This window comes from Onthophagus taurus, chromosome 5, assembly GCF_036711975.1.
Source record: "Onthophagus taurus isolate NC chromosome 5, IU_Otau_3.0, whole genome shotgun sequence".
Classification (NCBI taxonomy): Eukaryota; Metazoa; Arthropoda; class Insecta; order Coleoptera; family Scarabaeidae; genus Onthophagus; species Onthophagus taurus.
Window position 1 is genome coordinate 1,271,485 of NC_091970.1, and position 23,210 is coordinate 1,294,694.

General features: G+C 31.1%; 1 protein-coding gene and 1 long non-coding RNA gene across 4 annotated transcripts in view; one reads left to right on the forward strand and one right to left on the reverse strand.

Annotated features, from left to right (window-relative positions):
* LOC111413529 (probable serine/threonine-protein kinase DDB_G0282963) overlaps positions 1–23,210 on the reverse strand; it is a 155,453-nt gene that overhangs the window by 4,097 nt on the left and 128,146 nt on the right. For both annotated transcript variants that reach the window (XM_071196088.1, XM_023044534.2), the window contains one exon: positions 13,568–13,752. In XM_071196088.1, coding sequence (XP_071052189.1) covers positions 13,568–13,752 — 185 coding nt within the window. The remainder of the gene's footprint in view (positions 1–13,567; positions 13,753–23,210) is intronic.
* On the forward strand, positions 5,660–15,137 carry LOC139429849 (uncharacterized). Of its 2 annotated transcripts, none has more exons than XR_011640425.1 (5): positions 5,660–5,867; positions 5,928–6,113; positions 6,165–6,572; positions 6,633–6,817; positions 14,603–15,137. It is a non-coding gene; the product is annotated as an uncharacterized lncRNA (long non-coding RNA). The 2 variants fall into 2 exon arrangements; XR_011640424.1 differs by lacking the exon at positions 14,603–15,137 and adding an exon at positions 6,869–8,211.

Consider the following 23,210-nt stretch of genomic DNA (forward strand, 5'->3'; position numbering starts at 1 on the left):
CAAAAAATCACTGGAACTACTCCAAAAAACTCAACAATGACCTCACCAACGATGGGATATAAAAGTCAAGAGAGTTCTAAACGAAAGTTTCCTGCCTCCCCAGAAGAAAAAACTCACAACAAAATAAAAAATCCACACAAAAAGCCACCTGGTAATATGTCTACACGAGGTGTAGCATTTACAAAAGAAATCAGAACTCCACTTACCTTTACAAAAGAATCTCAAGACCCAATATCAGAGTCAGAAGGTGAAGAAACATTTACAAATTTAAATAATTTAGTAATGCAAGACAGAAGAAGACAAAGAGTATTTCTAGAAGAAGAAATTCCTATCGATGAGGACATTACTTTGGAATTCGAGGGGTCTTGCCAAGAATAAAGATAGTGATAATTACTGAAACTTGGATGAAGCAAAAATATATTATATCCACACCTCAATATAGTCATTTATACATATGTAGAGATGACGGATATGGAGGTTTATCTATTTTAATAAATAAAAAAATAAACTTCACATATTATGATAACGTTTCATGTTCGGTGGATAGAGCACACTTTTTATGCATTTCCATAAATAACATCACTATTCTCGCCGGATACATCCCCCCAGACGTTCACTTCGGCTCAGAAGAATGGGAAGACGTGCTTAGAGAGATTCCGCATCATTCAAATTTCGTGCTATTGGGTGATTTTAACGCGCACTTGCCCGCATGGAGTAGCGCACATTTGATAAACCAAAGGGGTAGAGCTTTACAGGCAATTATAAATAAGTATAATCTGTGCGTCATCAACGATGGCAAATCCACTTTACTGTCCCCCAACAACAATGTTAGCGTTATTGATCTTATGATATGCTCTCCAGATATTGCAACATCAGCTGTCTGCCTAACAACAGACGACACGCTAGGGAGCGATCATTTCCCTGTCACCACACATTTCGCCATTAATTTAGTAACTAAACGAAGACAAAAATACAATCGCCGTCTCACAAGGGAAACACATGATTGGAAAATGTATGGTGGACATGTACAGAGATGTTTAAGCATGGGACTGGGAAATACACTGGAGGATTTGGCAAATGTTATGCAGGAGGCTAAGCAAGTGTCATCCCCGTTAAAATATCAGAACACAGATAATGAACATCTTTGCCCATGGTGGGATATGGAATGCGACAGAGTGGTAAACTTAAGAAGATTTCTGATAAAGGAATTCTCGAGTAACAAAACGGAAGTAAATTATATTATTGCCAAAAGGTATATTGCAAAGGCTAAAAAATTGTTAATAGGCAAAAAACGTGAACACTTCAGAAGATTCTGCTGTTCTATTAATAGAGATACCCCTCTTAGTCAAATATGGGGAAAAATCAGGTCTCTTACAAATCAGCTGCAAGGATGTTCAAATGATACGTCTATTCAAACAAACTGGCATACGTTTTTTTTGAATAGCGTGTGTCCAGTGTATGTTCCTCAGAGCAGGGAGATCAATTTGTCATGGAGTATAAACAAAAATGATAATGTAACCCCCTTTACAGATCACATAGGTATGTCCGAGATGTTAAAGGCTTTATCGTTCGTCAGGAATTCTTCTCCGGGGAGCGACAAAATTACTTACCCAATGCTAAGATCCTTGCCTGCCACAGCAAAACAGCAGATTTTGCGGGAATTTAACATCATACTAAATGGCGGTGATATCCCTAAAACATGGTACCACATCAATATAGTGCCCATACCCAAGCAGGGGGGAGATAGAAGACTGGCCACGGGTTATAGACCGATATCATTATTATCATGTTTCAGAAAATTGTTTGAAAAAATTATCGCAAATAGGTTGGAATGGTTTATCGAGAGGGGTATGCTGTTTGATCATCTTCTATTTGGCTTTAGAAAGGGAAAGGGAATCGCTCACTGTATATCATATTTCACAACCTCGGTGCAGATGGCAATGACCAGGAGAATACCATTAATAGCTGTATTTCTTGATTTAAAAGCAGCTTACGATAACGTCTCGATTCCGGTACTAGTAGAAATTTTGTCGCAACACGGAGTGCCATCCAAGATCATAAATGTTATATTTTCATTATTTCAATGGAAGAAGATGAAACTTAAAGATGACCCTGATGGAGTAGGATCTAGGATAAGCTACCGTGGACTTCCTCAAGGCAGCCCATTAAGCCCATTATTGTTCAACTTGTATATTAATGGATTAAATAAAGAAATAATGGGAACTGGATGCACTGCAGTGTCTTATGCAGATGACATCGTAATATTTACGTCGGATAGCACCATAGAGAGATGCGCGAAGGCGCTCAATGAGGCTTTGGAGACTATTTTTACATTTTTGGAAGGGAGGGTTCTGGAGGTATCAATTCCAAAAACTAAGGCCATAATATTTAGCAGGAAGAGGAAATTGAACTACCCAAATATATACATAGGAGGTGAAATGATATCATACACGAACTCTATAAGGTACCTCGGGGTACGGTTTAATACAAAACTGAGTTGGAAAGAACAAATTAGAGTATCGACTGGCGCTGCCACGAAGGCAATGGATATCTTAAAGGCAATTTCATCGACCAAGTGGGGTGGAGACCCTGTAATTCTGAGAATACTTTACCGCGCACTAGTTAGATCTAGGCTAGAATTTATGTTACACAGCATGATGCCAGTTCCTCAAACATCGTTCGCGCTCTTGGAAAGAACGGCATACCGGGGTCTTCGGTGCATTTTGGGCTTGCCAATTACTACTCCTACAAATGTGTTAGAAATGGAAGCTAATGAACGTCCACTCAAGTTAACAATAAAACTAAGGGCAAAAAAATTTATAATCAAAAACTTACAACAGACAAATAGTCCAATAATAATGCTGCTTAAAAGATTAAATTTAGAAATGGAAAATCGTCAAATCCCGACGATACGTACACCACTCGCGATACAAATCCTCAGAGAACTTAAGAAAGACAAATTCAATCTTAAACAAGACGTAAGACATAGCAGCTTTACAGTCCCATATGAAGTATCTTTCGAAGCATTTGGACTGATCTTTGATATTCCGATTTACAGGAACATTATAAGGGGTATCACGATGATGGGAGCCAATAGCATTTTTATGGAATATGTGAGAGACAGATGGAAGGACTTCGCATTTTTCTTTACAGACGGTTCCCTTGTACACGAACCCAGAGCGGTTGGATGTGGTGTTTACTCTCCCACCCATGATACACAGCTATCGATAGGACTACCAGCCTGCATGTCCATTTTTGCAGCTGAAATACTGGCAATTGGCGAAGCTCTCAATATAGTAATACGTCAAAAGCTTGAGAAGACTATTGTATTTACTGATTCCTTAAGTACGCTACAGGCACTTAGAAACTTTAGACCAGGAAGATCGGTGCACTATTTACTCGCATCAGTTATGAGGAAATTGAGTTTAATTGGGAAGGAGAGACAGGAAGTGAAGTTGTGTTGGGTACCATCTCATTGCGGAATTCATGGCAATGAGACAGCAGATCATTTGGCCCGTGAAGGTCTAAAATTATCTCCGCGGCAGGTGTGTATTGATGTCATGGACACATATCCTTATTTCACAGATTCAATTAACAAGGAATGGGCGGTAGATTGGCGTGAAACAACATTATTTAAAAGAAGATGGTATGCCAAGTTAAGGCCAAACATTGGAAAACCTGCTTGGTTTGAGGAAATTCCCTACGTTTCGAGATACTTCTGTACGTTCATTAACAGGATAAGAACCGGACAGGCTGCAACTGAAGCGTACTTGCACAAAATTGGACAAAGAGATAGTCCAGACTGTGATTGTGGAACTCGGGGGACATCAACCACTATATACTTGACTGTCCACTTTACGAAGATACAAGATCTGATTTAAGACTCAAACTACTACAACACAACTTGCAGGAAACCAAAGACATTAGAGATATATTGAAAACCAAAAATGTCGATATTTACAAGAGTATATATTATTTTATTGTTAAGACTGAAAAGTTTATTTAATCAAGGTTCTAGATAGGGAAGTTAAAACGTACTTGCAATTTGAATTTTATTTGTTTACTTATTTAATTTTTTGTGTTCATTCTTTTCTTGTGTTCCAGAAATGAGTCTCAGCCCTCAGACTCGAGAAGAGTTTATGTGTATGTTTCCTTTTTTCCTTTATTTGAATGGCATGAGTTGCATGGCTTTTAATGGCTTTTGTTTTATTTGCACTTTATAATCACTGCTACGTTTAAATTGCTTTGATTCAATGGCTGCTTGATAGATATGTAGTATATTGCAATCTTTTCTGTATTTATGTATAGAGAATTCAGGCGCGGGGCTTTTGTTTTCTTTTTTGTTGGCTGCTTTTTGGTGTAGTAAATAGGATCAGCGCACTAGAATAATAATACGAAATCTAAACGCAGTGACTGGGAGATAATAGGGACAAGCATCCAAATCCCATTGCCAAGCCTTATCATTGTGAAGAAGAAGAAGAAGAAGTGTTTTATTATGTTTATTCTTCACGAAACGATCCTTTTTAGTTACAACTCAGTAAATAAATAGTTTTATCGACGTGCTTAGACTTAGATTTGACTGTATTAATAATTTATATCATCATCAGAACAGACATCAACAATCCATCGAGTTTAGTAATGCGATAATTAACTTTGGGTGAGCTACGCATTGCATCCCTGAAGGATACGAAGGGATGGGGAATTGCGCGAGGGGTGGCATGCTTCCGTATTGTCTAGTTCAAATTGACGTGTCTCCGGTGGGGAAGCAAAGGGAAATCCCCCCTGAGGGGAAGCGGTCCATTGTGTCGTACTGATTAAATATGCATTTAGTTTAAATTAAATTTAAGGCAGTCAAAGTTGATGTTATTTCCGCGCCAGGTACTTTTGCCTCTTTTCTCGACGTCGACGGTCGGAAATCGAGTTTTAAGCTTAATTTCCAATCTCGAAGAATTAGGAAAATTTTAACTGGGTAGACGAAGGTGAAGCAAGAGGAGGTAATTTCAAGATTTATGAGATACCTCCGTCGGAAGGGAAATCCAGTTAGGTAAATGTCGAGAAGGTTAATGGGAGAACGCTACGTCGAATGATGTAATTAAACGCAAATTTTAATTTGTTTCAATTTCATTATCGCTATCTAATTTCGTTTCATTTAATAAATAAGAAATTTACCTGGCCAAAACCGCAATCCAAAAACGGTACAATAATAGTTTCCTTTTTGGTTTGTTATGCGCCTCGGCGATGACCCCGCGGGGAATTAATTGTTCGTTTTATTTGGATTATTGCAGTCGAAATGCGACCGTTTTACAGATGTCCCCATTTGCCTGCAGCGTTGCGACGATTCCTCGTCCTCGGACCCAATGTACACACCTATTTGTACTTAAAATTCAGCGCATCGTTCCTCTTTCCGGACGTGACCGGGAATTATTACACTAGATTTGGTTCGCGCCGCAAGAACACGTTTTCATGCGTTACATGTGTTTGTAATTTTTAGACTCATTTCAAATTATTACATCACCTTTTAATTCTAAATTACTTTTCCAAAAATGAATTAGACAATACCACTTTTTTTTATAGGTTAAGGTTAGGTGTTGATGACATTTCATTATTTTATTTTAACGTTGGTAACAACCTTGTGCGTTTTATTAATGATGATTATGTAACACAACTTTTAAATTCTCTTTTAAATCGTTTTAAACGATTCGAAATACTTTTAGAATCGTTTAATTCTTTTATATACACGTTATATTGTTCTTCTTGTTATAAACAGATTAAAGCGTCACTATGAAGTTTGATACAAACACAAAAAGGGCTACCAACTTTTAAATACGAAATACCAATTAATCAAATCGATTTTAAAATGATTCAAAGTAAGTTTTTATAATTTCTTTTTATATTTTTGTTATCATGTTTAAATGAAATGATTTTAGGGTTATGTTCAAAAACATTAAAGAAAGAATTTGTCGTTTTCATCGTATCGCGTTGCCATAGCAACCGTTTTAAAGTCAAAATGGAAAACTGTCAAAAAATTTTTATTAATGTCAATAATCTCAAGGTAAAAAAGTATTAAGAAAATAAATGGAGCGACAAATGTGGATATAATCATGACAAATTAGGTTTGTTACCTTTTCTTTTTAATTTTTGGTTATAAAATATTCTCTGTTTAGATATTTGGTTTTACTTTTAATCAGATGAGAATTTCCTCCAATAACTTAACCTGAAGGTTTCCTAATGTTTTAATACTCTATATTGTTATAATTCTGAAGCGTGATTTATTATTATGGTATAACATGGAGAAGGAAAGCGATTCAGAGAATAAACAAGAATTTCTAATCAACACACCCAACTTACTATTTGAAGAGTATCCACAACTTTTAAATTCTTTTTTAAATAGTTTTAAACGATTCGAAATACTTTTAGAATCGTTTAATTCCTTTATATACACGTTATATTGTTCTTCTTGTTATAAACAGATTAAAGCGTCACTATGAAGTTTGATACAAACACAAAAAGGGCTACCAACTTTTAAATACGAAATACCAATTAATCAAATCGATTTTAAAATGATTCAAATGGTAAGTTTTTATAATTTCTTTTTATATTTTTGTTATCATGTTTAAATGAAATGATATTAGGGTTATGTTCAAAAACATTAAAGAAAGAATTTGTCGTTTTCATCGTATCGCGTTGCCATAGCAACCGTTTTAAAGTCAAAATGGAAGACTGTCAAAAAATTTTATTAATGTCAATAATCTCAAGGTAAAAAAGTATTAAGAAAAGAAATGGAGCGACAAATGTGGATATAATCATGACAAATTAGGTTTGTTACCTTTTCTTTTTAATTTTTGATTATAAAATATTCTCTGTTTAGATATTTGATTTTACTTTTAATCAGATGAGAATTTCCTCCAATAACTTAACCTGAAGAAACGAATCCTAATGTTTTAATACTCTATATTGTTACAATTCTGAAGCGTGATTTATTATTATGGTATAACATGGAGAAGGAAAGCGATTCAGAGAATAAACAACTAGAAACAGAGCGGACCATAAAACGGTGGTTATCTGCGGAGATTTCAACGCAAAAACAAGACTTGAGGAGGATATGACTCACTAGATCAATGACCAACACTTGCTTCAGAAGAGTTTGCTGAATACTGGACTTGGAAGTGAAAAAGAAGAAAGTTGAAGTAACAAAAAAGTTTAACAACAAAGTACAGGGCTGTTTCAAATCTTCCCTCCTTAGGCAGTCAACTAGAGTGCGTAATGAAAAGAATTTCATACTGCCCATAGAAAACAGAAGTATTGGCGCAAAAGATCTGACAACTATGATTAAGAAAAGCAAAGATTGTCATCAAAAGAATAGGAATCCTGTAAGCTCTTCCCCACTGTCTGAGAAGAAGTCAACAGAAGAGAATCACCGTTATACCACAGATAGAGAAGCAAGACTATCCCTTGCCCAATTAAGTTCCTGGAACAGATAATATCACCAACGAAATATTATGAGTCTGCGTTGAAACGGACCCGAGAGCCTTCCTGCATGTCTTTAATGATTACTTGAAGATTGGTAATTTTCCAAAGATATCCAAAGATAAAGGCTCAATTAGTGTTGGTTGAGAAATCTCTAAATACGAAAATATGAAAATTGGATAAATTTCGTTGTTTTGAAAGTACTTCATGGTAACACTTGGATATCGGAGCATGTTACAAAAAAACTTTTAGCATAAAAGTTGTAGCAAATTTTATACTTAGCAATATAGCTCTCTTGTACTTTTGCTCTCAGATGGATAGATATTGAGAAAAATACGAAATTATGAACATTTTAAGAATTTTGTCGTATTGAAAGAACTTCATGGTAACACTTGGATATCGGAGCATGTTACAAAAAAACTTTTAGAACAAAAGTTGTAGCAAATTTTATACTTAGCAATATTGCTCTCTTGTACTTTTGCTCTCAGATGCATAAATATTGAGAAAAATACGAAATTATGAATATTTGGTGAATTTTGTTGTTTTAAAAGCACTTCATGGTAACACTTGGATATCGGAGCATGTTACAAAAAAACTTTTAGAACAAAAGTTGTAGCAAATTCCATTATTAACAAGATTGATCTCTTGTACTTTTGCTCTCAGATGGATAGATATTGAGAAAAATACGAAATTATGAAAATTTTAAGAATTTTGTCGTATTGAAAGCACGTCATGGTAACACTTGGATATTGGAGCATGTTACAAAAAAACTTTTAAAACAAAAGTTGTAGCAAATTTTATACTTAACAATATTGCTCTGTTGTACTTTTGCTCTCAGATGGATAGATATTGAGAAAAATACGAAATTATGAATTTTGTCGTATTGAAAGTACTTCATGGTAACACTTGGATATCGGAGCATGTTACAAAAAAACTTTTAAAACGAAAGTTGTAGCAAATTTTATACTTAGCAATATAGCTCTCTTGTACTTTTGCTCTCAGATGCATAGATATTGAGAAAAATACGAAATTATGAAAATTTGATGCATTTTGTCGTATTGAAAGCACTTTTACGGTAACACTTGGATATCGGAGCATGTTACAAAAAAACTTTTAGAACAAAAGTTGTAGCAAATTTTGTACTTAGCGATATTGCTCTCTTGTACTTTTGCTCTCAGATGCATAAATATTGAGAAAAATACGAAATTATGAATATTTGGTGAATTTTGTTGTTTTAAAAGTAGTTAATGATAACACTTGGATATCAAAGTATGTTACAAAAAAACTTTTAGAACAAAAGTTGTAGCAAATTCCATTATTAACAAGATTGATTTCTTGTACTTTTGCTCTCAGATGGATAGATATTGAGAAAAATACGAAATTATGAAAATTTTAAGAATTTTGTCGTATTGAAAGCACTTCATGGTAACACTTGGATATCGGAGCATGTTACAAAAAAACTTTTACAACAAAAGTTGTAGCAAATTCCATTATTAACAAGATTGATCTCTTGTACTTTTGCTCTCAGATGGATATACAGGGTGTCACACAAAAAACGCCCCAAGCTGTAACTGTCATTTACAGTCCGATTTTCATGAGTGAGGTAACAAATGAAATGGTTTGATAAATACTATGGTGCATGCTACAAATAAATTTTTGCCAAGATCATCTTCAATTTTAAACGATTATTAACTTTTGTTTTTCAAATTGCTCCATATATTTTTCTTCACGTCATTGGATGGAGATTGTTTTTCTGAATCCATTGATATACAATACATCCATTTTGAAAGTAATTTTAGCAAAGAAAAGACACCTGTATATACAGGTTATCACACAAGAACGCCGCAAGCTGTAACTTTGTCATTTACCTTCTGATTTTCATGAACGAGGTATCAAATGAAATGGTTTGATGAATACTATGATTCATGCTACAAATAAACTTTTTCCAGCGCTATCTTTAATTTCAAGCGATTATCAACTTTTGATTTTCAAACTGCTCGGTATGTTTTTCTACACGTTATTGTATAGAGATTTTTTTTCTGAACCCAATGATGTACAATACATTAACATTAATTGTAATTTTAGCAGAGGAAAACAATTAAAACATTTTCCGAACATTGTCTTAGTCACTTCTGTAATACTGTGTGCCATGGAAGAAAGAACGCGCAAAACTGATAATTGTCATTAAATGTTATTTCAATGCTCGAAGCAGTTGTAAATGATACATATAAGTTGTTTTTTTATTTTTTTTTTTCCATGGCACACTACAGTATAACGCAAGTAACTTTAAGAGAATGTTAGGAAACTATTTTAATGTTTTTCTATACTACAATTACAATTAATGTTCATGTATTGTACATGATTGTATGTATTGAAAGCACTTCATGGTAACACTTGGATATCGGAGCATGTTACAAAAAAACTTTTAAAACAAAAGTTGTAGCAAATTTTATACTTAACAATATTGCTCTCTTGTACTTTTGCTCTCAGATGCATAAATATTGAGAAAAATACGAAATTATGAATATTTGGTGAATTTTGTTGTTTTAAAAGTAGTTAATGGTAACACTTGGATATCAAAGTATGTTACAAAAAAACTTTTAGAACAAAAGTTGTAGCAAATTTTATACTTAGCAATATAACTCTCTTGTACTTTTGCTCTCAGATGCATAAATATTGAGAAAAATACGAAATTATGAAAATTTTAAGAATTTTGTCGTATTGAAAGCACTTCATGGTAACACTTGGATATCGGAGCATGTTACAAAAAAACTTTTAGAACAAAAGTTGTAGCAAATTTTATACTTAGCAATATTGCTCTCTTGTACTTTTGCTCTCAGATGGATAGATATTGAGAAAAATACGAAATTATGAAAATTTGATGAATTTTCTCGTATTGAAAGCACTTCATGGTAACACTTGGATATCGGAGCATGTTACAAAAAAACTTTTAGAACAAAAGTTGTAGCAAATTTTGTACTTAACAATATTGCTCTCTTGTACTTTTGCTCTCAGATGGATAGATATTGAGAAAAATACGAAATTATGAAAATTTTAAGAATTTTGTCGTATTGAAAGCACTTCATGGTAACACTTGGATATCGGAGCATGTTACAAAAAAACTTTTAGAACAAAAGTTGTAGCAAATTCCATTATTAACAAGATTGATCTCTTGTACTTTTGCTCTCAGATAGATAGATATTGAGAAAAATACGAAATTATGAAAATTTGATGAATTTTGTCGTATTGAAAGCACTTCATGGTAACACTTGGATATCGGAGCATGTTACAAAAAAACTTTTAGAACAAAAGTTGTAGCAAATTTTATACTTAGCAATATTGCTCTCTTGTATTTTTGCTCTCAGACGCATAGATATTGAGAAAAATACGAAATTATGAAAATTTGATGAATTTTGTCGTATTGAAAGCACTTCATGGTGACACTTGGATATCGGAGCATGTTACAAAAAAACTTTTAGAACAAAAGTTGTAGCAAATTCCATTATTAACAAGATTGATCTCTTGTATTTTTGCTCTCAGATGGATAGATATTGAAAAAAATACGAAATTATGAAAATTTTAAGAATTTTGTCGTATTGAAAGCACTTCATGGTGACACTTGGATATCGGAGCATGTTACAAAAAAACTTTTAGAACAAAAGTTGTAGCAAATTTTATACTTAGCAATATTGCTCTCTTGTACTTTTGCTCTCAGACGCATAGATATTGAGAAAAATACGAAATTATGAAAATTTTAAGAATTTTGTCGTATTGAAAGCACTTCATGGTAACACTTGGATATCGGAGCATGTTATAAAAAAACTTTTAGAACAAAAGTTGTAGCAAATTTTATACTTAGCAATATTGCTCTCTTGTACTTTTGCTCTCAGACGCATAGATATTGAGAAAAATACGAAATTATGAAAATTTGATGAATTTTGTCGTATTGAAAGCACTTCATAGTAACACTTGGATATCGGAGCATGTTACAAAAAAACTTTTAGAACAAAAGTTGTAGCAAATTTTATACTTAGCAATATTGCTCTCTTGTACTTTTGCTCTCAGACGCATAGATATTGAGAAAAATACGAAATTATGAAAATTTTAAGAATTTTGTCGTATTGAAAGCACTTCATGGTAACACTTGGATATCGGAGCATGTTACAAAAAAACTTTTAGAACAAAAGTTGTAGCAAATTTTATACTTAGCAATATTGCTCTCTTGTACTTTTGCTCTCAGACGCATAGATATTGAGAAAAATACGAAATTATGAAAATTTGATGAATTTTGTCGTATTGAAAGCACTTCATAGTAACACTTGGATATCGGAGCATGTTACAAAAAAACTTTTAGAACAAAAGTTGTAGCAAATTTTGTACTTAGCGATATTGCTCTCTTGTACTTTTGCTCTCAGATGCATAAATATTGAGAAAAATACGAAATTATGAATATTTGGTGAATTTTGTTGTTTTAAAAGTAGTTAATGATAACACTTGGATGTCAAAGTATGTTACAAAAAAACTTTTAGAACAAAAGTTGTAGCAAATTCCATTATTAACAAGATTGATTTCTTGTACTTTTGCTCTCAGATGGATAGATATTGAGAAAAATACGAAATTATGAAAATTTTAAGAATTTTGTCGTATTGAAAGCACTTCATGGTAACACTTGGATATCGGAGCATGTTACAAAAAAACTTTTAGAACAAAAGTTGTAGCAAATTTTATACTTAGCAATATTGCTCTCTTGTACTTTTGCTCTCAGACGCATAGATATTGAGAAAAATACGAAATTATGAAAATTTGATGAATTTTGTCGTATTGAAAGCACTTCATAGTAACACTTGGATATCGGAGCATGTTACAAAAAAACTTTTAGAACAAAAGTTGTAGCAAATTTTGTACTTAGCGATATTGCTCTCTTGTACTTTTGCTCTCAGATGCATAAATATTGAGAAAAATACGAAATTATGAATATTTGGTGAATTTTGTTGTTTTAAAAGTAGTTAATGATAACACTTGGATGTCAAAGTATGTTACAAAAAAACTTTTAGAACAAAAGTTGTAGCAAATTCCATTATTAACAAGATTGATTTCTTGTACTTTTGCTCTCAGATGGATAGATATTGAGAAAAATACGAAATTATGAAAATTTTAAGAATTTTGTCGTATTGAAAGCACTTCATGGTAACACTTGGATATCGGAGCATGTTACAAAAAAACTTTTAGAACAAAAGTTGTAGCAAATTTTATACTTAGCAATATTGCTCTCTTGTACTTTTGCTCTCAGACGCATAGATATTGAGAAAAATACGAAATTATGAAAATTTGATGAATTTTGTCGTATTGAAAGCACTTCATAGTAACACTTGGATATCGGAGCATGTTACAAAAAAACTTTTAGAACAAAAGTTGTAGCAAATTTTGTACTTAACAATATTGCTCTCTTGTACTTTTGCTCTCAGATGCATAAATATTGAGAAAAATACGAAATTATGAAAATTTGATGAATTTTCTTGTTTTAAAAGTAGTTGGATAAGTTTGAAAAAATCGTGAAAAATCGAATTCTTAAGATACTTTATTGAAACTTTGTCCACTTATAGAGGAAAGTATGTACTTTCTTATGAACTAAACCATTTTTAAAAATCTCTATTCGTTCTTGAGATAATCATTTTTGAATTTTTGCCAATTAACTATTTTTGGCATAATTATATTGCTTCCATTGTAAACTCGTCATAAAGAAGCTACCTATATAATATGAGCATATAAAACAGAAAACACATTTTTAATCTTTTCCAAGTTAAATCCTAATACTTAAAACCAAGATGGCCGAAATCTAAAGTGTTAGTTAGCGCCATCTATATCTGTAATCACGAATTTGATTACAAATATACAGTGTGATACATCAAATTAGGATATTTCGATTTTAATATACTTAAAAAATCCAAGATGGCCGAAAACAAAACACAAACTTTGACGTTTACACTTTTAAAAGTGAATTTTATGATGTATACATGGTGTGATACATCAAATCAAACTAAAAATTTCTGATTATTTCGAAAATTTTAACCTTTTTGATTAAAAAGATTTAATAACTTACCAATCATAAGCAGCGATACAGTTAGATGATCCCTCCCCGACGTTCGCATTGCACCCAAAACGGTACCAACGAGAACACAGCAAACCGCCACGAAAGCAATTAACGCGATAAACCATCTCAACGAACCCGGTTTCATAGACAATAAACCGCAACAACTCTTCGGCGAATCCTCGGAGTATCTCGATCTGCAACAAAAAAAAAAGAGGGTGGATAAATAAAAGGAACAAACACAATTAAAACAATTACGGCTTTATTTGTAGTCGTTTTTCAACTCGTTCAATTTGCATAACACAGTTTTGTCATTGTTGTCCCTTTGAAATGATAAGGGTTGCCGACAGACAACTTGGAAAAGGGTGTAACTAGTAGACGGGGATGAATGTGATCTCCATATACAGTAGAAGAGACATATAGAAAGGGCCGGGTTACACGAAGGAGCTTAGAAATTGTCTGTTGGCACAATGGTGAGACAGAGAAAGCGAAAGACTACGTTTTGGTGTTATTCCGTGCAACAATAGGGGAGAAGCGCACCTCAAACAATTCAATGAATGCCGAACATCTTTTTGGGGTTAGAGTTATATTGTTGTTTTAAACGTTTCATTAAATTTGCTACCAGATAGATCTAATGGGAGCAATTCAGTGCCAGATTCGATATAAATCGACGATTATCATCGGCGTGTGGGAGGAAGACCCGCGCAAAACCGAGATTACCACCGGAGGTCGTCACTCATTAATATTGATGGGATCGTGTGACCGTTCGGATTTTGGACCAAATTTATTACATTCGAGTTGCTTTATCGAGTGGCTCTCATTCAAAGATTATATCCTAAATCGTATCAATTTATTATTAGAGTGAAAGTTGTAAAACAACTGTTATGTAGGTCAGTTAGTTACATATTGATCTTAAAATTTCGATTGTGTTTCTATTCAATTTTGAAAACGGTCGTAAAATTATCGCGCTATTTCGTTACATAACATAAATGTTTCAATAAGAACTAAAACTTTCCAAAGATCAAATTATATCTGTTATTATTTCAGGTAGAATTAAATCCGATTCGATTTTTGAGATGGTTCAGGGATTTAGAAATCGCAAGGCATATTCGTGATCTTTCGATATCATTCGAGATGATCCTCGAGTGAAAGCGCAATTCGTTCCAACCAAATTGAATATTAAACCGCTACAACATGATGGGTTGAACTCGTTTCCTGGATTATTATTTTAACCGGAAGTATCTAGTTAGAGTTAGAGGATAGCTTAAATAATTTTTTGCTTTAAGATGAAGATAAAGAAGTGAAAGTTTCGTTATTTACTTTTCAACGAAACATCTGGTCGACGTAAAAAGGCATCTTAATTAAAATTGAGACTTAATTTTATTTTATACGATGAATTTAAATAATTTTAAGATTAATGTTTTATGTAGAGAAAGTTGTACTTAGATTATTTCGATATTAGAGATTTTGTACATTAGCTCATTTGATATAAAAAAATTAAATGTCATGACAGTTGACAGAATAAGTAATGAGTATATCCGTTGTATATCCTGACAGCTATGATTAAAGACTTAAAGAAGGACTTTTGTCTTGAACTTGAGCATAATATCTAAAATAGTATTAGCACAACTTGACGAGGACACTATCCAAAGGCAGTACTGTAAGCTTTTCCCCACTGAAATTTCACTCAAATTTAAAAAACTAATTATTAGGGAAATATTAATGAAATTATTAATTTATGATTTAAATTGTTATTCAACTAAAAAATTGAAGTGATAATTACATTAATAAAGCCAAAAATCTTGGTAATTTCTTTTAATCTCAACCCGAGACTAATTAAAGCAGATTATTTTAAAAAAGAATTTCAAGTCGATAAAAACTATTTACTTACCGAGTTGTAACTAAAAAGGATCGATTCGTAAAGAATAAACATAATAAAACACTTAATAATTAAGATAATTAATAATAAATTAATTATAACTTGACAAAAAACCGTTTCTGTCAAAAAAATTGAAATGATAGGAAGGGCTACCAACCTCAATTTTATCAAATTTAAAAATAACTAATTTTTATTGAAATATTATTAATGAAATTATTTATTTATAATTTAAATTGTTATTAAATTAAAAAAATTAAGTAATAATTACATTAATAAGCCCAAAAATCTTGGTAATTCCTTTTAATCTCAACGCAAGATTAATTAAAGCAAAGATTATTTTAGAAAAGAATTTCAAGTCGATAAAAATTATTTACTTACTGAGTTGTAACTAAAAAGGATCGATTCGTAAAGAATAAACATAATAAAACACTTAATAATTAAGATAATTAACAATAAATTAATTAAAACTTGACAAGAAACCGTTTCTGTCAAAAAAATCGAAATGATAGGAAGGGCTACCAACCTCAATTTTATCAAATTTAAAAATAACTAATTTTTAGGGAAATATTATTAATGAAATTATTAATTTATTGTTATTAAACTAACAAATTGAAGTGATAATTACATTAATAAAACCAAAAATCTTAGTAATTTTTTTTAATCTCAACCCAAGATTAATTAAAGCAGATTATTTTAGAAAAGAATTTCAAGTCGATAAAAATTATTTACTTACTGAGTTGTAACTAAAAAGGATCGATTCGTAAAGAATAAACATAATAAAACACTTAATAATTAAGATAATTAATAACAAATTAATTATAACTTGACAAGAAACCGTTTCTGTCAAAAAATCGAAATGATACCAACCTCAATTTAAACAAATTTTAAAATTACTAATTTTTAGGGAAATATTATTAATGAAATTATTAATTTATTGTTATTAAACTAACAAGTTGAAGTGATAATTACATTAATAAAACGAAAAATTTTATTATTATATTCGTAATCTTTAAAGTGAGTCCAAACTTGACGCATTTCTCCCAAAAAACAAAAAAGTTCGAATTTTCAACTATTAATTTTGACATATTTGTCAACTTCATAAAAAATCCTTTAAAATGAGTCCAAACTCGACATATTTAACTTTAATATTAATGGAGATACAATCACTTCCGGTTTGAAATGTCAACGTCAATTTTGACATATTTATCATCTTCATTAAAAAACCTTTAAAATGAGTCCAAAGATGACGCACTTATCTCAAAAAACAAAAAAGTTAGAATAAAAAACATTAAACCCGAAGTTGGCAACAATGAATATAGCAATTTAATTTTTAAATATTAATACCAACCTTAATTTTTTTTATTATATTTTTGATTTTGTAACAATATTAAGATATTTTATAAAATTTAAGAATATGTCAAAATGACATTGACATTTCAAACCGGAAGTTGCTTATATCTCGAGTAATATTGGAATTTACCGTATCATGTTTAGACTCATTTTAAAGGATTTTTTACGACGATTACAAATATGTCAAAATTGACGTTGACATTCTTAACCGGAAGTTGACCATAACATCATTAATATTGAAGATAAATACGTCGTGTGTATACTCATTTTAAAGGATTTTTTAATGAAGATTACAAATATGTCAAAATTGAGGTTGTCATTTTAAACCTGAAGTTAGTTATCATGTAATAGAAGTTTTATAACACTTTCTTTTTATTTTTAACGTGCTTTTTGGGTCATTTCTCAATGATTAAAAAAAAAATCGTCGAATTAAGATAATTAATAATAAATTAATTATAACTTGACAAGAAACCGTTTCTGTCAAAAAATCGAAATGATACCAACCTCAATTTTAACAAATTTTAAAATTACTAATTTTTAGGGAAATATTATTAATGAAATTATTAATTTATTGTTATTAAACTAACAAATTGAAGTGATAATTACATTAATAAAACGAAAAATGTTATTAATTTTCAACTATTAATTTTGACATATTTGTCAACTTCATAAAAAATCCTTTAAAATGAGTGCAAACACGACATATTTAACTTTAATATTAATGGAGATACAATCACTTCCGGTTTGAAACGTCAACGCCAATTTTGACATATTTGTTATCTTCATTAAAAAACTTTTAAAATAAGTCCAAACTTGACGCACTTATCTCAAAAAACAAAAAAGTTAGAATAAAAAAACATTAAACCGGAAGTTAGCAATTTAATTTTTAAATATTAATACCAACCTTAATTTTTTATTTTTTTATATATTTTTGTTTTTGTAACAAAGATTACATTTTATAAAAATTAAGAATATGTCAAAGTGACATTGACATTTCAAACCGGAAGTTGCTTATATCTCGAGTAATATTGGAATTTACCGTATCATGTTTGGACTCATTTGAAAGGATTTTTCACGACGATTACAAATATGTCAAAATTGACGTTGACATTCTTAACCGGAAGTTGACCATAACTTCGTTAATATTGAAGATAAATATGTCGTGTTTGTACTCATTTTAAAGGTTTTTTAATGAAGATTACAAATATGTCAAAACTGAGGTTGCCATTTTAAACCTGAAGTTAGTTATCATGTAATAGAAGTTTTATAACACTTTCTTTTTATTTTTAATGTGTTTTTTGGGTCATTTCTCAATGATTAAAAAAAAATCGTCGATTTTTAAGCCACATGATGATTCTAATTCTAAAGATCTAAAATAGTATTAGCACAACTTGACGAGGCCACTATCCAAAGGCAGTACTGTAAGCTTTTCCCCACTGTCTCAGAAGAAGTCAATAGAAGAGAACCACCGTTATATCACAGATAGAGGAGTAGGCTTGCCCAGTTAAATACTAGAAAATGATTAATGATGATGCAAATGATGCTCAATTAGTGTTGGTTGAGAAATTTCTGAACCCTAATCAAGTACAGTCATATTGACCCCTATGCCTCCTGAGTGCAGTCGGAAAGTTGCTTGAAAGAATGCTCAATCCTTACTGAACACCTTGAAGCGATCTTGAGCAAATAGAAGCCACAGCGAGACACATCATAGACAGCGATTATCCTTCCAAATGGAGATGATCTTACAATTGCAGTAATGGAGGCAATGATTCAATAAGCAGAGTACTCCATCAAAGAAGTCGCTGAATGACATACGACTATGAAACGACTATGATTTTACCAGTAAAGTGGATGCCACAAGTCTATATCTTAAAAACTAGCGAAGATCGAAAATGTGATATCCAGATTGACGCCTAGAATGGCGGACTCTCACATAGGAAGAGAGAAGTGAAAGCAACCGCAATGAAAGCTCCGAGATGGCTGCCGATTATTGGACCTCCTAGTTTGAATTAGGAAGATCAAACTAAAACAGACATCAACAAGTCGATGATGGCGAAGTAGCAGAAATGATAGCAAAAATACACAGGATGGGCGACTATGTTTATAAAGAACTTGTCATTATAGTGCGATCACTAGTTATGGTAGCTTTTTAAGCTACCTACATGAGATTAAGAAGTAGTAGACGATGTTGGTTATGTTCTTCAGACCACGTAGTCCATGCTCGAAGCACTGTTGAAGAGTTTCTCTTTCAAAGTCAGACTATTGATTAAACCGTCATTGTATCAAATGGCATTTATTACATTATTATGGTTTTTTATCCACTTAGTTTGTTAAGATTTCAGTTTGATCACTCATCTTTTTTGATGTGTTACAATTTTTTTGGCACGTAGCCTAGTTGAGTTAAGAATGTTAATTCTTCTTCATCATCAATGCCTATATCGACTTGAGGATGTCATCGTCCTTCATTCTCTGGGCGTGTTTTCTGACAAATCTTTATAAAGGGAACAAAATCAGACTCTCTGTATGGATGCTTTCTTTTAATATACACAATCATGTCCACCTGGTCTCTTACAAAGTAGTGATGTTTATTTTCTGTACTCCATAAAATGATCTCATGGTTCGCAATTCTCAAATCATTCCCTTTTACCTTGCGCAGTCCTTTTCTTTTGATCAATCCGATGCGATTTATTTAGATGTAAATGCTGTTTGACAAGAATTTTCCTTCTGTCAAAGGTATTGGAATATTTCGATATTAGGAATTTTGTATATTAGGTGTATTGACATAATTTCATTTGACATTTGACATAATGACAGGCGAAAATATAATAAAAATTTTTTGTTTAAAATTGATTAATATTTAAGATACTTATCTTAAAATGAGAATGAACTTTACTAAAAAAAAAAAAAAACAATAACACGTCACCCAACCAGGACAACCAACCTCCTCGACGTTAACTTGCGCCTGTAAATTACTTCGTTACAGTTGGCAATTGTTTTAATTAAATTCCGGACTCGTCTCTGGTGCGACGCGATGTACTACGTCGGGTTCCGGGCCGTTGCCGTTGCCGGCGGGCGCGTTATGATTTATGGCCGCTTATGGCGGCGTCGGCGTCGCGGCGCCCAACAATCACATTCGATCTCGCCATCTCCGTCACTCTCGCTTTCCATCTTTCTCGATCACTCCCATCGCATCGCTTCCAGTAACGTCTCTCTATCTTTCTCGATTTCTATTTGTGTCTGCATTTGTGTGTGTAGGTGCATTGAAGGTGGCGTTTGTGTCGCTTCATTACACGTGCATACAGAGAATCGCGTTGGTTACATTTTCCAACAATTTCGCATTTCGATTCCTTACAAATTCGAAATCAACTTGATAATTGGACCACTTGGATCACTTGACTAAGCGACATTTTATCATTTTTAGAGATTTTCGTGCTGTCTGGTAGGTAAAGGTGTCCAACTTATCTTAGAAAAAAATGCAGAATACCGAAAGACCTAAAACACTTTTTGTTTGAAAGGATAAAGCTAAGTGCCAATCATGTTATACGATTTCAAGATACACCAAGATTAATTAAAATTTCATGTCGATAAAAACTATTTACTTACTGAGTTATAACTAAAAAGGATCGATTCGTGAAGAAAAAACACTTAATAATTAAGATAATTAATAATAAATTAATTATAACTTGACAAGAAACCGTTTCTGTCAAAAAAATCGAAATGATAGGAAGGGCTACCAACCTCAATTTTATCAAATTTAAAAATAACTAATTTTTATTGAAATATTATTAATGAAATTATTTATTTATAATTTAAATTGTTATTAAATTAAAAAAATTAAGTAATAATTACATTAATAAGCCCAAAAATCTTGGTAATTCCTTTTAATCTCAACCCAAGATTAATTAAAGCAAAGATTATTTTAGAAAAGAATTTCAAGTCGATAAAAACTATTTACTTACTGAGTTGTAACTAAAAAGGATCGATTCGTGAAGAATAAACATAATAAAACACTTAATAATTAAGATAATTAATAATAAATTAATTAAATCTTGATTCTGTCAAAAAATCGAAATGATAGGAAGGGCTACCAACCTCAATTTTATCAAATTTAAAAATAACTAATTTTTAGGGAAATATTAATGAAATTATTAATTTATAATTTAAATTGTTATTAAATTAAAAAAATTAAGTAATAATTACATTAATAAGCCCAAAAATCTTGGTAATTCCTTTTAATCTCAACCCAAGATTAATTAAAGCAAAGATTATTTTAGAAAAGAATTTCAAGTCGATAAAAACTATTTACTTACTGAGTTGTAACTAAAAAGGATCGATTCGTGAAGAATAAACATAATAAAACACTTAATAATTAAGATAATTAATAATAAATTAATTAAAACTTGACAAGAAACCGTTTCTGTCAAAAAAATCGAAATGATAGGAAGGGGTACCAACCTCAATTTTATCAAATTTAAAAATAACTAATTTTTATTGAAATATTATTAATGAAATTATTTATTTATAATTTAAATTGTTATTAAATTAAAAAAATTAAGTAATAATTACATTAATAAGCCCAAAAATCTTGGTAATTCCTTTTAATCTCAACCCAAGATTAATTAAAGCAGATTATTTTAGAAAAGAATTTCAAGTCGATAAAAACTATTTACTTACTGAGTTGTAACTAAAAAGGATCGATTCGTGAAGAATAAACATAATAAAACACTTAATAATTAAGATAATTAATAATAAATTAATTAAAACTTGACAAGAAACCGTTTCTGTCAAAAAAATCGAAATGATAGGAAGGGGTACCAACCTCAATTTTATCAAATTTAAAAATAACTAATTTTTATTGAAATATTATTAATGAAATTATTTATTTATAATTTAAATTGTTATTAAATTAAAAAAATTAAGTAATAATTACATTAATAAGCCCAAAAATCTTGGTAATTCCTTTTAATCTCAACCCAAGATTAATTAAAGCAGATTATTTTAGAAAAGAATTTCAAGTCGATAAAAACTATTTACTTACTGAGTTGTAACTAAAAAGGGGTCGATTCGTAAAGAATAAACATAATAAAACACTTAATAATTAAGATAATTAATAATAAATTAATTATAACTTGACAAGAAACCGTTTCTGTCAAAAAATCGAAATGATACCAACCTCAATTTGAACAAATTTTAAAATTACTAATTTTTAGGGAAATATTATTAATGAAATTATTAATTTATTGTTATTAAACTAACAAATTGAAGTGATAATTACATTAATAAAACGAAAAATTTTATTAATTTTCAACTATTAATTTTGACATATTTGTCAACTTCATAAAAAATCCTTTAAAATGAGTCCAAACTCGACATATTTAACTTTAATATTAATGGAGATACAATCACTTCCGGTTTGGAACGTCAACGTCAATTTTGACATATTTATCATCTTCATTAAAAAACCTTTAAAATGAGTCCAAAGATAACGCACTTATCTCAAAAAACAAAAAAGTTAGAATAAAAAACATTAAACCCGAAGTTGGCAACAATGAATATAGCAATTTAATTTTTAAATATTAATACCAACCTTAATTTTTTTTATTATATTTTTGATTTTGTAACAATATTAAGATATTTTATAAAATTTAAGAATATGTCAAAATGACATTGACATTTCAAACCGGAAGTTGCTTATATCTCGAGTAATATTGGAATTTACCGTATCATGTTTGGACTCATTTTAAAGGATTTTTCACGACGATTACAAATATGTCAAAATTGACGTTGACATTCTTAACCGGAAGTTGACCATAACTTCATTAATATTGAAGATAAATACGTCGTGTTTGTACTCATTTTAAAGGATTTTTAATGAAGATTACAAATATGTCAAAATTGAGGTTGTCATTTTAAACCTGAAGTTAGTTATCATGTAATAGAAGTTTTATAACACTTTCTTTTTATTTTTGACGTGTTTTTTGGGTCATTTCTCAATGATTAAAAAAAAGTATCGTCGATTTTTAAGCCACAATATTTCTTTCAAATGATTATCGTGATGATTCGAGAGGTTTTTTGATTTATTTTAATTTTTTTGTGGTAAATGAAGGGGAGGCTAATTGAATTATCGATTAGCAATTAATTTGAGCAATTAGCGGCAACAAAATCGCGACACGCATCGGACATTAAACCGTCAACAGATTTTCGATGGGGGAAATCCATTAAATTTGACGTGAAATCTCGTTATTTTTAATATTCATAAATATTTGATGGGAGTTTTTATGCCGTTCGATTAAATATCAAATTTTAATCACATTTCCATGTATCATTAAAGATAATCCCGTAACTGATGTTATCCAATCAATCGATCGAATTAATTTGCTAAATATTATTAATCTAATGCTATAATATAAATTAATTTATTCTAAA